The sequence below is a fragment of the Primulina tabacum genome, chromosome 15, assembly GCF_025594145.1.
Source record: "Primulina tabacum isolate GXHZ01 chromosome 15, ASM2559414v2, whole genome shotgun sequence".
Classification (NCBI taxonomy): Eukaryota; Viridiplantae; Streptophyta; class Magnoliopsida; order Lamiales; family Gesneriaceae; genus Primulina; species Primulina tabacum.
This window is the reverse complement of record NC_134564.1, coordinates 2,845,210-2,857,864: the sequence shown is the minus strand read 5'-3', so window position 1 is coordinate 2,857,864 and position 12,655 is coordinate 2,845,210. Positions and strand designations below refer to the sequence as shown.

General features: G+C 36.1%; 2 protein-coding genes across 2 annotated transcripts; both read left to right on the top strand.

Moving 5' to 3' along the window:
• Positions 1-843: 843 nt before the first annotated feature.
• Positions 844-4,543, top strand: LOC142527229 (amino acid permease 6-like). Its single transcript, XM_075631968.1, has 7 exons — positions 844-1,171; positions 2,498-2,722; positions 2,946-3,039; positions 3,176-3,390; positions 3,481-3,623; positions 3,711-3,938; positions 4,023-4,543. The coding sequence occupies exons 1-7, from the start codon at positions 1,090-1,092 to the stop codon at positions 4,434-4,436; spliced, it is 1,401 nt and encodes a 466-aa protein (XP_075488083.1). The 5' UTR covers positions 844-1,089; the 3' UTR covers positions 4,437-4,543.
• A 3,498-nt stretch (positions 4,544-8,041) lies between these two features.
• Positions 8,042-8,799, top strand: LOC142526977 (basic form of pathogenesis-related protein 1-like). Its single transcript, XM_075631676.1, has one exon. The coding sequence runs from the start codon at positions 8,066-8,068 to the stop codon at positions 8,555-8,557; it is 492 nt and encodes a 163-aa protein (XP_075487791.1). The 5' UTR covers positions 8,042-8,065; the 3' UTR covers positions 8,558-8,799.
• The last annotated feature ends 3,856 nt before the right edge of the window (positions 8,800-12,655 follow it).

The window sequence follows — 12,655 nt, the reverse complement described above, 5'->3', positions numbered from 1 at the left end:
GAAAATATCCGTTATTCATAAATGATTCAGGGCATGAAAATTTTAATATACATATAAAATAATAAAAAAAAATTGTTTCAAACATTATATTTGTGTAGTATAAAATCAAGTGACACAAGTTTCTACTAGTATAAAATCTAGTCTACAAAGAATCAATCTCAAAATAGCTTCAAAAAAATGCTAAAACTTGTGTGAGACGGTCTCACGAGTCGTATTTTGTGATACTGATATCTTATTCCTGTCATCCATGAAAAAATATTACTTTTTATGCTAAGAGTATTAATTTTTATCGTGAATATCGGTAGGATTGATCCGTCTCACAGATAATCGTGAGACCGTCTCACAAGAGACATACTCCAAAAAAATTTACTATTGTTGAAATCTTTGAAAACCCCATTAAATCAATATTCATTTATGTATAAAATCCATGTTATTGTTTTTGATAAAATCCATATATAATCAATGACCCAATTTATCCATTATATTGGAAAACCTTTTGGATTCTTCCGAATCTGTTGCGACTCCCCACCCTCGATCTTATAGTAATCGTCGTTTGACTTTATTAGAAACTATTCATAAAATACAAATAAAATTCTAATTTCAAATACAAATGTTTTAAAAAGAAATTAACGTATTGTTACCTAAACATAGCCTAATATTCAATTTCTTAGGTCTTTTATATATATATATATATACATATACATACATACATATATATATATATATATATATTTATTATGTAAATATAGCCAAAGTATTCAATGTATATATATATATTATGTCATGCATATTTTTTGCATTGTTATGTAAATATAGCCAAAGTATTCAATGTCTTTGGTCTTCTTACTATATACGTATATACATACACACACACACTCGTGTGTATATATATATCGACACACACACATATATACACACGCCATGACTACATTTCTTGAATTTTTTCAATGCATTAGTTGGAGGGGTGTGTAGAAAAATCTAGGGTACAACCTTATTAGTTCTCATTTGTGGTGCACAATTTCTTGGAAAAAAAATCGTCGCATATTCCTCCGATTTCGTATAAAAGATATTTAGTCCGATTGAGCAAATATGACGACGGAGGCAAGTTTCAGGACTGAAGTGGGAGCTGATTTTTCCAAGTTCGATGACGATGGTCGCATCAAAAGAACAGGTATTTTTTTTTCTTTCGATATATATATATATATATATATCTAATTGTTTTTTGTTTATTTCAGTATTTCTCTAAGAATTTATCGGATTCAAACTCAAAATGACATAGTTTTCCTCTTTGTATGACACAAATTGATTGAAAAATATGTCAAACAATTTTTTTAAAAAAATCAAAGATAAAAAATTCTATACATTATATTAGGCGACTTCTAAAAATAGGAGCGGTGAGTGACTGCCCATCTTTAGAATACTGGGAAATATAGCTTGTTTTTTAAAAATACTTTTTATGATATATATCCATTTTTTTTATCATTCTCTCCTTCTGAGAAATTTTAATCCAAATTTTTTATGGATTTTCTTACGTTCAGTTTAAGTTTTAAATCAATTCTCTAACGTATCTATATTTTTTTAATTAGAAATTGAAGTTCTGAGCTTCTACATTCTTTAAATTTTATTTTCTTGTCAACGAATTATAATTTTTTTCCCGAAACTATTAACAAAATTCTACATTCACTAACAATTTTCAATATCAGCTTCTGATGGAACCGCTGGATAAAATAATTTCATATTTAATAAATATTTTTTCATAGGCTTGTGTAAAATAGTGGATAAAATATAAATTACATAAATATTTTAATTTTTGTATAATATAAGGTAAGTTTTTTAAAAATTAATAAATAAAAATATATTGGTTCATTTTTAAATATTTTAAAAATAATTATTAATCTTTACAAGATGACGTTTAAAAACTAAACTAGCTTTTTAGACAAAGCCAAAAAGGCTTCACTATTACACTGAGATTAATTACTCTAATATATTTTAATTAATAGACTAATAGATATAATAATATTGATGATATAAATTTGCACTGTCTAATAGAAAATGATGTTAAATTTAACATTCTATGTACTAACACAATATAAAATAAAGTCCATCAATATTATGAACCCGGAGTCGATATTTTTTGAAGCGCGCACTTGGTAAACTCTTAATGTATCTTGAAAACTACGCTGGTCCGGTAAAGAATATTGAACAAAATCTAAATGACAGACTCATCAGAAAAATGTTGAAAATAATTGAAATCATGATCATTGACGAAGAGAATGACGGCTTTTAATATAGCAAAAACTTGTGTGATACGATCTCACGGATCGTATTTTGTGAGACGGATCTCTTATTTGGATAAAAAATATTATTTTTTATACTAAGAGTATTACTTTTTATTGTGAATATCGGTAGGATTGATCCGTCTCACAAATAAAGATTCGTAAGACCGTCTCACCAGAAACCTACACTTTAATATATTATATTTTATCCAATGATGCAGGAACAACGCTGACTTGCACCGCTCACATAATAACCGCTGTAATTGGATCGGGTGTATTATCTCTGGCCTGGACCATTGCTCAATTGGGCTGGATCGCTGGGCCCATTTCTCTGTTGGCCTTTTCTGTAATTACCTGGTTTACATCAACTTTAATGGCGGATTGCTATCGATCATTTGATGGCAAGAGAAATCCTACCTATCGAGCTGCTGTCAAGTCTTATTTAGGTAATATTATGTCATGCGACGGGTCTCGGACCCGAAACTACGTCCCAAACTCGAGACTTTTGGTGTTACAACTTTATATTCATGGGGAAAAAACATCAATTTTTTTTTCTTCAAAGAAAATGTGAAACCACTTTTAGTCATCAATGTTTTCAAAGTGAAAAAACATGAATAATAATTTGTAGACTTTCAAGATTTTACCATGCATGGTCATGTATATATGCAGGAGGATTCAAGATCTTGCTCTGTGTGATAGCTCAATATGGCGCTATAGTGGGCGTATCCATCGGATACTCCATCACCACCTCTATCAGCATGGTGTAAGTACACGAAGTCGACGCCGCAGGCTGAAAATTATACATTTCATCAGTCCAAATGAACATTAATTTGGATTGCATACATGAAGCCAAATCAATGTATGGTGCCTAATCTATAAGTCTTTTTGTTGTATGTTAGGGCGGTGAAGAGGTCGAATTGCTTCCACAAAGAAGGGCATAAATCCGGTTGTCATGTATCAAACAATGTCTACATTATGACAAATGGACTCATACAAATATTTCTGAGCCAAATACCGAATTTTCACAAGCTCTCGCTGATTTCGATCGTGGCTGCTGTCATGTCTTTCGCCTATTCCTCCATCGGCCTCTCTCTTTCCATGGCGAAAATCGCAGGTGATCACCATTTTATAAAGCAATTTCCCAGTACTTTGATTTGAATAAATAGTTAACTATGCCCTTTTTTACATGTTGTTTGTAATGTAGAGGGAGGGCATCCTAAGACTAGTCTAATTGGAATACCAATTGGAGATAACATGACAAGCATGGGGAAGATGTGGAACACCTTTTCTGCTCTTGGAAACATTGCATTTGCTTATGCTTTCCCTCAAGTTCTCGTCGAGATTCAGGTGGTTTATTCGGTTTAAATTTCGTTTATATGTATTACTTCGGATGTTGTTTTCATGAAGTTAAGTGCATTTCTGCATGTTTTGTAGGATACCATAAAATCCGGAGGCCATGAAAACGTTGTCATGAAAAAGGCCACTCTAATTGGAATCTCAATCTCCACCATTTTCTACATGTTGTGTGGGATTTTGGGATATGCTGCATTTGGCAACAATGCACCTGGAAATTTTCTGACTGGATTTGGCTTCTATGAACCTTTTTGGCTCATTGACATAGCTAACTTATGCATTGTCATTCACCTCATTGGAGCTTATCAGGTACATTTTCGTCATCGTTTGATTCGAGTTTCGATCATCCCGTGGTTAAAAACAATGGAAATGGATTGATTTCAACATATATAGGTATATAGCCAACCACTCTTTGGTTTTGTGGAGACCTGGGCCAGAACCAAGTGGGGAAATAGTAAATTCATCACAAAAGAATTCCCAATATGTGACACCTTCAGCTTAAACTTATTCAGGCTGGTTTGGAGAACAACATACGTGATAACTACCACAGTTGTGGCCATGCTGTTTCCATTCTTCAATGACTTTGTGGGGCTTGTTGGAGCCATTACATTTTGGCCTTTGACTGTTTATTTACCAATAGAGATGTACATCTCGAGAGCGAAGATAAGGCGAGGCTCTTCCGCTTGGGTTTGTATGCAGTTTCTCAGTCTTATTTGCCTGATTATATCGCTGCTCGCTGCAGCTGGATCCATCAATGGACTGTTCAAGTCCCTCGCGACCTACAAGCCGTTCCATTCGGTGTCGTGAGCTTGTGTTGTTTGCTCTATGTAACGAATGAATTTCGCAGCTGGGAAGGAAAAAGTATGTTGTATTAGTTATTAGATCTTTGTGAAGTACCCTACAGAAAACACTCGAGCTTTGATCAGTTTATGTTTCGAACTATATTCCATGAGTCATGAGGAAATATCATATCTATAAATATTTCAAACCCGAACATGAACTTCTTAGCTAGTACAATGCAGCACGTTCTAGCGGATTTTAAATATGAAATCCACTTTTCCAATATTTTTGCTTCACGTACTCCAAATTTACTGACTAACTTGGAGTTGCCAAGTAATCCAGTAGGGGCAACAAAAAAATTTAAAATATTTATGTAATTTTAGCAAAAACCTGTGTGAGACGGTATCACGAGTCGTATTTTGTGAGACATATATCTTATTTAGGTCATCCATAAAAAAGTATTAATTTTTATGCTAAGAGTATTACTTTTTATTGTGTATCGGTAGGATTGACTCGTCTCACAGATAAAGATTCGTGAGACCGTCTCACAAGAGACATACTCTGTAATTTTTGTATTTCGCTCCATTCAAATCTAAGAAATTGCTTCCATTTATCCTGTATATCTTTTGATCCCTATATAAATTGCTTAAAATCATCTCATTTGATTTAAATATGTTTCCTGATTGGACTTGTGTATTATATTATAAGTGATGAGGCAGATTCACCGTGTTGGAATTAATTACGGCTATTCCTTCCCTTGTTCAGCGGCATAATCGCTGCATTAAATTTAACATCTTTATCCTTAATATCTTCAATTATACGTCTTTTTTTGTGTGTCAAAGGTGGCTTTTATATTCTGTCCATTTTAATTAATATGACATGAAAAAAGTTTGATTATGTGTTAATTAATGTCAGAAATATCCTACGAAAACATAGGGATATGCAAGCTTCGCAAATCTAACATAAAATTTATTTATCTATACAATGAGCAATATTCAATCTCTATTTATTATATTTATCTATATCATTGTTGTAAGGTTTGAGACCTATTTTGTTTGACAGTAACGATGAGTATAAACGTATGTGACAGTAAATTTGTGTTTTATCAGAATTAAGTATTGTGCGAAATGTTACGACATTTCAGACAACATGCAGCGGAATATATAAATTTGTAACATAAATTAACTTTAAAAAAATAGATGAGCCAGAATGAATTATACTTGTGTGGTGCCTCAGGGAAAAATAAACACTAGAAAACCAACGAGTTTACACAAAAACCAACATTATTGATTTTAATCAAAAATCAATTTTTTCAACACGTTGAGCAAATAAAATGCTTTCTAAAACAACCAACAACACTAAAACACAATTAAGAAAGCAAAAACGTGAAGCCAAAAATTGAAGCAACAAAAACAAATCTCCATCCAACTCCTTCATAGATGTTGTCTGCAGATGTCTCCAACAATCACGGCGACACGTGAATTCAACACTCTTCAATCAACATCAACTTTGTAGATTATTTTCTCTAAAGCTCATGGCGTGTCAAAGTGCAACAGTGTATATTGCTTCTGCATAAAAAGTCCACACACTTGCATGAGATGATACTCTTGTTTATAGTGTTTATCAACAAGAAAACCTACACAATAGTAAATATTTTATTAGAAACAAACTCTTTTTAAACAAAGATATCATATCCCAAAAATCTTAGCATAATTATCAAATTATCTAGAAATGCAAAATCATATTTAAATATTCAAAATCATATCAACAAAGAAAAATTAATCTTGGGAAATAAATTTAATATTGAAATTATATTTCCCTCCAATTGTTTTCATCTCTATCAGATATTCAAATTGTATATTCATATCCTACCCAAATATCATATTGCCACTTATAGCTACATTTTGTCAAATTTGAATTATTTTGAGTAAGTTATATATATTTATTAAATTGTTGAGAATAATAAAAAAAATATAAAAATTAACAAAATTAAACACTATAGAAAAAATAACAAAATATTATAAACAATTTATCCTAACATCATTATCCAACGAAAATAGCATCAATTCTACACTAATACTTTTTTTCATTTTATCCAACTAATATCATTCAAAAAAACATATTAGAATTGACATCATAGTTAAAAAATCACACACATACACATACACATACACATACACATATATATATTGATTTAATCGGGTATTGGGGTCAGGTATAGATAATATTCTTTCAGATCCGCCTATATCTCATATCCGATTACTCATTTATATTATTGGATAAAAAATTTCCTCCTTACATTCCTCCATTTGATTTAAGTATCAAATTCTTGATAAGATTCGGAAAAAATTGTCATCCCTCAGTGACACCCCTGGTGAAAAGAGGTGCATGCGAACCAAAATTATCTAATTCCAGTGTAATGAAAAATATTGTTTCTATATAAAATATTTGATAACCCGCCGCTGAATGGGGTATCTTCTTTCACATAAATTCTTTCTTTTCCATCATGCGTCGAGAAAAAATTCAACTGATTCCGGCACGAAATCCAATGTAACGCATGAATCATGGGTCAAGAAATTTCTTGACTCATTTCTATTCTTTCCTGGAGATTTGAGCTAAATGGTGTGAACAAGAGAAAATTTATGTACGAGGTTACAAGGAAAATACTTGGGACGACAAAATGTGAGATATTTTCAGACCAAAGGCAACCATCCCCATTTCTCTGAGTGTGCTGCCTTTTCGCTGATTGATGTTCATACATGGACAGTTTGGATAACCATTACATTCAGTGATGACATATACATATACGTGGATATATATATATAGCAGAATGTTGGGATATAGTGCTTCGTCGAGTTCGAAAAACAAACGAAAAGTAACTGTAAGAAGGGACACATATCTAAGTGTAATTTGTCAGCACGTAGTACTGTGGACACTCAGAGAGACACGAGAAGCCTATCGCTTTTGCAACGTATATCAAACGCCAAAAGAATATCTTGCATCACTTGTGTACCTGAATAAGGACATGTGGCCTCTGGCTAACATATAAATCTATTTCAGAATATTTATGGATTTTTAACAAAATATTTAATATTATTTCTTGATATTTACCTATATCAGTATTTAGATAATTCACTGCTGTCAAAAACGCTAAACGACAACAGATAAAATCCGTTTTCGTAGGTGTTTTAAAATTGTTGTAACTGAGGATGTTGTTGAAAGTGTGTTCAACGACAACAGATAAAATCAGTTGTGGTAGCTACTATTTGCGATGGTTCATCAAAAAACGTCGTTAATTAGCGACAGATTTAGCGACGGACATGATAAAAAAATCGTCGCTAAAAATACTAACACTTAAAAATTTACCAAAAATAGAAACGAAAAAATTTACCCTAAATCGAAACTAAAATAGTCATAGAGAAAATTTTTAAGTGTTGTGAAGTGATGTAGATGAAAATGGATCGAAAACGTAGATATTTATAGACAATTTGTGACGGTTTTTATAGACAATTTAGCAGTAGACGTTAGCGACGAAATCAACCACGACTCATTGCCTTTCATAATACCCGTGGGACGCTGTACGTTTTTTTTTCCTCTATATAAAGCCCTACTTCATGTGCATGATTTCGCACCAAACATTTATCTCCAAAATCACAATGGGAAGTCTAACAAAAACAACACTGCCACCGGTCAGTCTTTTCATTATCCTAACCATGTTACCTTACTCCGGTAAAGCACAAAACACCCCACAAGACTACTTAAACGCTCACAATACCGCCCGTGCCGAGGTCGGTGTTCAGCCTATGACATGGGACGAAAATGTTGCGGCTTATGCACAAGACTACGCGAATCAACACACTGGTGATTGCGAACTCGTGCACTCCTCGGGTCCATACGGGGAGAATCTTGCTGAGGGGAGCGGTGAGTTAACCGGCACAGATGCGGTGAGTTTGTGGGTCGGGGAGAAGTCCAACTACGACTACTCGTCCAACGCTTGCACCGGAGGAATGTGCGGACACTATACGCAAGTGGTCTGGAATGAATCGGCTCGGCTCGGTTGTGCTCGGGTTCAATGTGAGAATGAGGGTTGGTTTGTTTCTTGCAACTATGATCCTCCAGGCAATGTCATTGGCCAATCTCCCTATTGAACAACGTGGTTCCCCTTGTGTCCTTTTTCTAAGTTTCTATTATCCTTTGGCAACGAAACTGAATTAATAATGACGAGGATCATGGATCAAATATAAAAGATTGCGCGTGTATGCAAATATTTGTTGCATATTTAGTTAAAATCTTGTGGGAGTGCACATTTTTTTCAAGGAAGTGATGCTTTGTAGAACATGAACTTAATTATCTGAATGAATAAAATTGATCACAAGCACACGCACCAAAAGGGGAAAAAACACACACACACACACACTAGAAAATCCTGTCCAGAACAATTAATTGAAAAAGTTTTATCTAAAAATTACCCTTTTGTATGATGAGTAAACGACAATATCAAAATTAATATCTTCCACTTTATAATAATCTTGTAACTATATTTTAAGAATGATAATATTATCAGATTTTGAGACATGAACAATTGGTGATATATTTATATCATTAAAATCTGAAATATTTATTCTTTCGATCATATCTTAATATGAGACAGAGATGTTGGATGAATCTATTAGAGGATTATGACTGTGAGATCTAGTACCAACCAGAAAAGATGAGTGTGATTGTTGATGCTCTAAGTCGTAAAGTTGCAGATGTTACGTTATCCTATATCTATATTTCAAAAATTACGTCTCTGGTTATCACATATTGTTGTTGAACCAAAGTTGATTCGGAGTGTTATAGACGCTAATTCTCATAAACAAAAGTCTTATAACATAGTGGCTCAATAACATCAATTTTGATTCATGTTTCATTATGGTGACTCCTTCATTTGAATGTGAGATTAGTCATTCGATCCAGATATTCCTAATTTGTGTGTAGCCATACTAATGAGGCTCAATGCACTCATTACAATATCCACTTAGGTGACAGAAAGATGTAACGTATTTTAAGACCTAAGTTTTGGTAGAAGAACATGAAAAGAGATGTCACCTAGTATGTATATCGTTGCATTATCTATGAGCAAGTCAATGTAGAAAGAATGAGAACATGAGGCTTAATGCATAGTGATGTGATCCTAGTGAAATGGATGAGCAGGGTCGGGTGCTCCACCGGATTGAATCAACAATTTATAGTGTTTGGGAATTTTGAGTGAGAATAATGGCTGTGATAGCACCTGCAAACAATGAAAAGAACTCGTGAATGGGCGCCGGAGGGGTGTCCGACGTAGCCACTCCGATGCTAAAGTCAGCAGGTTGAAGATGAACACAAGCAATATTTGAGAGAAAATATGTATAATCCCTAGGGTTCAAAGATTTCAGAATATATAAATGACATTAATACCTGCTATTTATAGTAAGAAAACGAGGTAGGTACCTCGATTCCAGTGCCACGTACTAAGTATGGCAAGTCGGTTGCCCATACTCTAGCTTCTGATGGCTTCTAGGACACTCCAAGCCCAAGTTGTTCTGACAGATTAGACGGCCTGTATCAATCATACTCGAGTGTGGTTCAATTCTCGAGGATAGCCCGGGTAGTCGATTACCCGGGTATTTGGATGAGAGCCCGGGCTGTGATGACTGCCCGAGAAGAGGAGAAAGTGCCCGGGTTCTTGATGGTACCCGGGTCATCGCTGAAATGACCCGGATTCTTATGGGGGTATCACCACCCATCCCTAAAATAGTCGGGCTAGAGCTTGACTCGTTGTCCCGATCAGTCATACTTGTAATCTTGTTGAAATATAACTCAGAGTGAATAAGAGCATCGGGTCTTCAAATATTTCACATATGAAATGGGATACCAGGATCTGATACAACCCGGGTTTTGAGTAAGATGCCGGGGCCTCCTCTCTCCCGGGCTCTACAATTCTTGTCGTTTAGTATTCTCGATCAGTCCAAGAGGTGTCATAATGACGCGTGCTTTAGCATTTACACCGCCGAAATTCCTTTCATATTTCGAGGCAATAATGAGCCTGTTTCCTCGATATCCGTACACGCCCTTCCACCTGTCTGCGCAATTTCCTAGATTCGTCTTGTTCGTCCGATTTGATTAAGATAAACGGCGGAGATTGATTCCTTCTTTTATATATAGTAACCCACCTATTTTTCAATCATATTAGCAAATTATTATCCGAGAAGTATAATGGCAGGTTCAAGTAGCTCGAAGACTTCTGATATGGCGGAGGAGTTTATGAACGCAGCTTTTGAAAAGCGAAAAGCTGAAATGGAAGATGAAGTCTTCCAAAAGATCATTCGCTACTGGGAGGAGCTGCAAGGACTGCAGTTTCTCTACGAATGTGGAGAAGCTACCGCCCCTCGACTGGTGGCAAAGCTGGAGAAATATCGGGAACGCCTGCACGTTGCCGAGATAGTGAATCTCTTTGAAGATGACTACGTCTACCAATTGATGCTTCACAAGGAGAGGAAGATTCTGACGAACATCACCGACTCCGATAGTTTCCTCAAGACGTCCACTGGAGAAGTAAAAAAAATGGATGACCATGTGGATGGCTTTTGTAGAGGAGGAGTATTTCAATGTAATCCACAAAAATTTCTTTAAATAAATAAAATACTTATCTAGTTTATCTTTGTTTTTAACTTTGCTGCAAGAATTTAATTTCATCAGTTGATATATATATCATGAACTGAACAAAATAACTGACATAAGACTAGCTGACAATAACTGATAAATGACGAACTGAAATGCCAGGACTTAATATCCCCCGAGTTTGAAATAAAGTGCCGGGGCCTCATATCTCCCGGGATTAAAATAGAATGCCGGGGCCTCATATCTCCCGGGATCAAAATAGAATGCCGGGCCTCATACCACCCGGGCTTAGAATAAAGTGCCGGGGCCTCATACCTCCCGGGCTTAAAATAAAGTGTCGGGACCTCATATCTCCCGGGCTTAGAATAGAGCACCGTTTTATATTCTCGGGCAATTAATGTGGTGTCATAATGGCGCATGCTTTAGCATTAAACTCTCGCCGAAAATCGTTTCGCATTCCGAAAATCCGATAAGTCTGACACATTGATAATCGTGCACGTCCTTTCATATGCCCGGTACAATTTTCAAGGCTCATCGCGATCGTCCACGTGTTCTTAGATCAACGGCTGAGATCTTCCCCCACCGCCTATATATACTAGGCCTCCTATTTTGAAAAAAACACTTTCAAATTCACAAACTCGGCGAAGCTCTTGCAAAATTTTTTCTCGAAGTCTCCTCTGCGCAAAATCCCTCTTCTCCGGTGAACTTCCGTCGCTGCCACCACCCATCTCTCTTTAAAATCGTAAGTTCTTTCTCCCAACCATGTCTAATTCTACTTCCTCTACTTCTGGAGCCAATGCGCGAGGCTCTCCCAGTGATGAGTCCACCGCGCTGCGCTCAAACTCCTCCTCATCTCCCCCTCATCGTCGCCTCCTTTCCCAGACTTCTCAAAAATCAAAAACTCTTCAAACCAAACCCTCTTCTTCGGGCACCTCCCGTGTCTCTAAAAAGGACAAGGGTAAGGGCAAAGCCCGGGCTTCTGGCCACCCTTCTACGGAGACCCCGGGAGTTCCTTGGTTTTCCTCAATGAGCAGCTCTCTGCTCTCGGGGGCGGACGAGGAACTCAGAACTCTGGGGTTTATTCCTTCGCCCTATTCTATCATAATCCCCGGGGCCTCTGATAGGGCAAACAGCCCTCCCCCGGGTTATACCACCTTTTTCCGGGACCAAGTCAAAAATGGTCTTCGTTTTCCCCTCCCTCTTTTTTATATTCAGGTCACCAAGTTTTTTGGTGTGCCTGTCAACCAATTCCACCCCAATTCCTTTCGTATCATGGCTTCGGCCTATATTCTCTTTAAAATGAATAATCTTCTTATCAACCCCCTTGTTCTTCATTATTATTTTTCTTGTCGGCTTGGGGACAATGCATTTTCCTTGACTGCCCGGCAAAATGCCCGATTCCTTGATGACATCTCTTCCTCACAGAAAGGGTGGAAAGGAAGATATTTCTTTATTCAACTCCCCGATCCTCTCCCTTGTCTGACCGAGTTTCTCCCTTCTCTCCCCACGCAACCCGCCCTTCCCTAGGCTTATAAATTTGAGGAACCTTTTCTCGCAAGTCAAACCCTGGTGGAGGGCCACAAATATTCATCCTCCGTTCT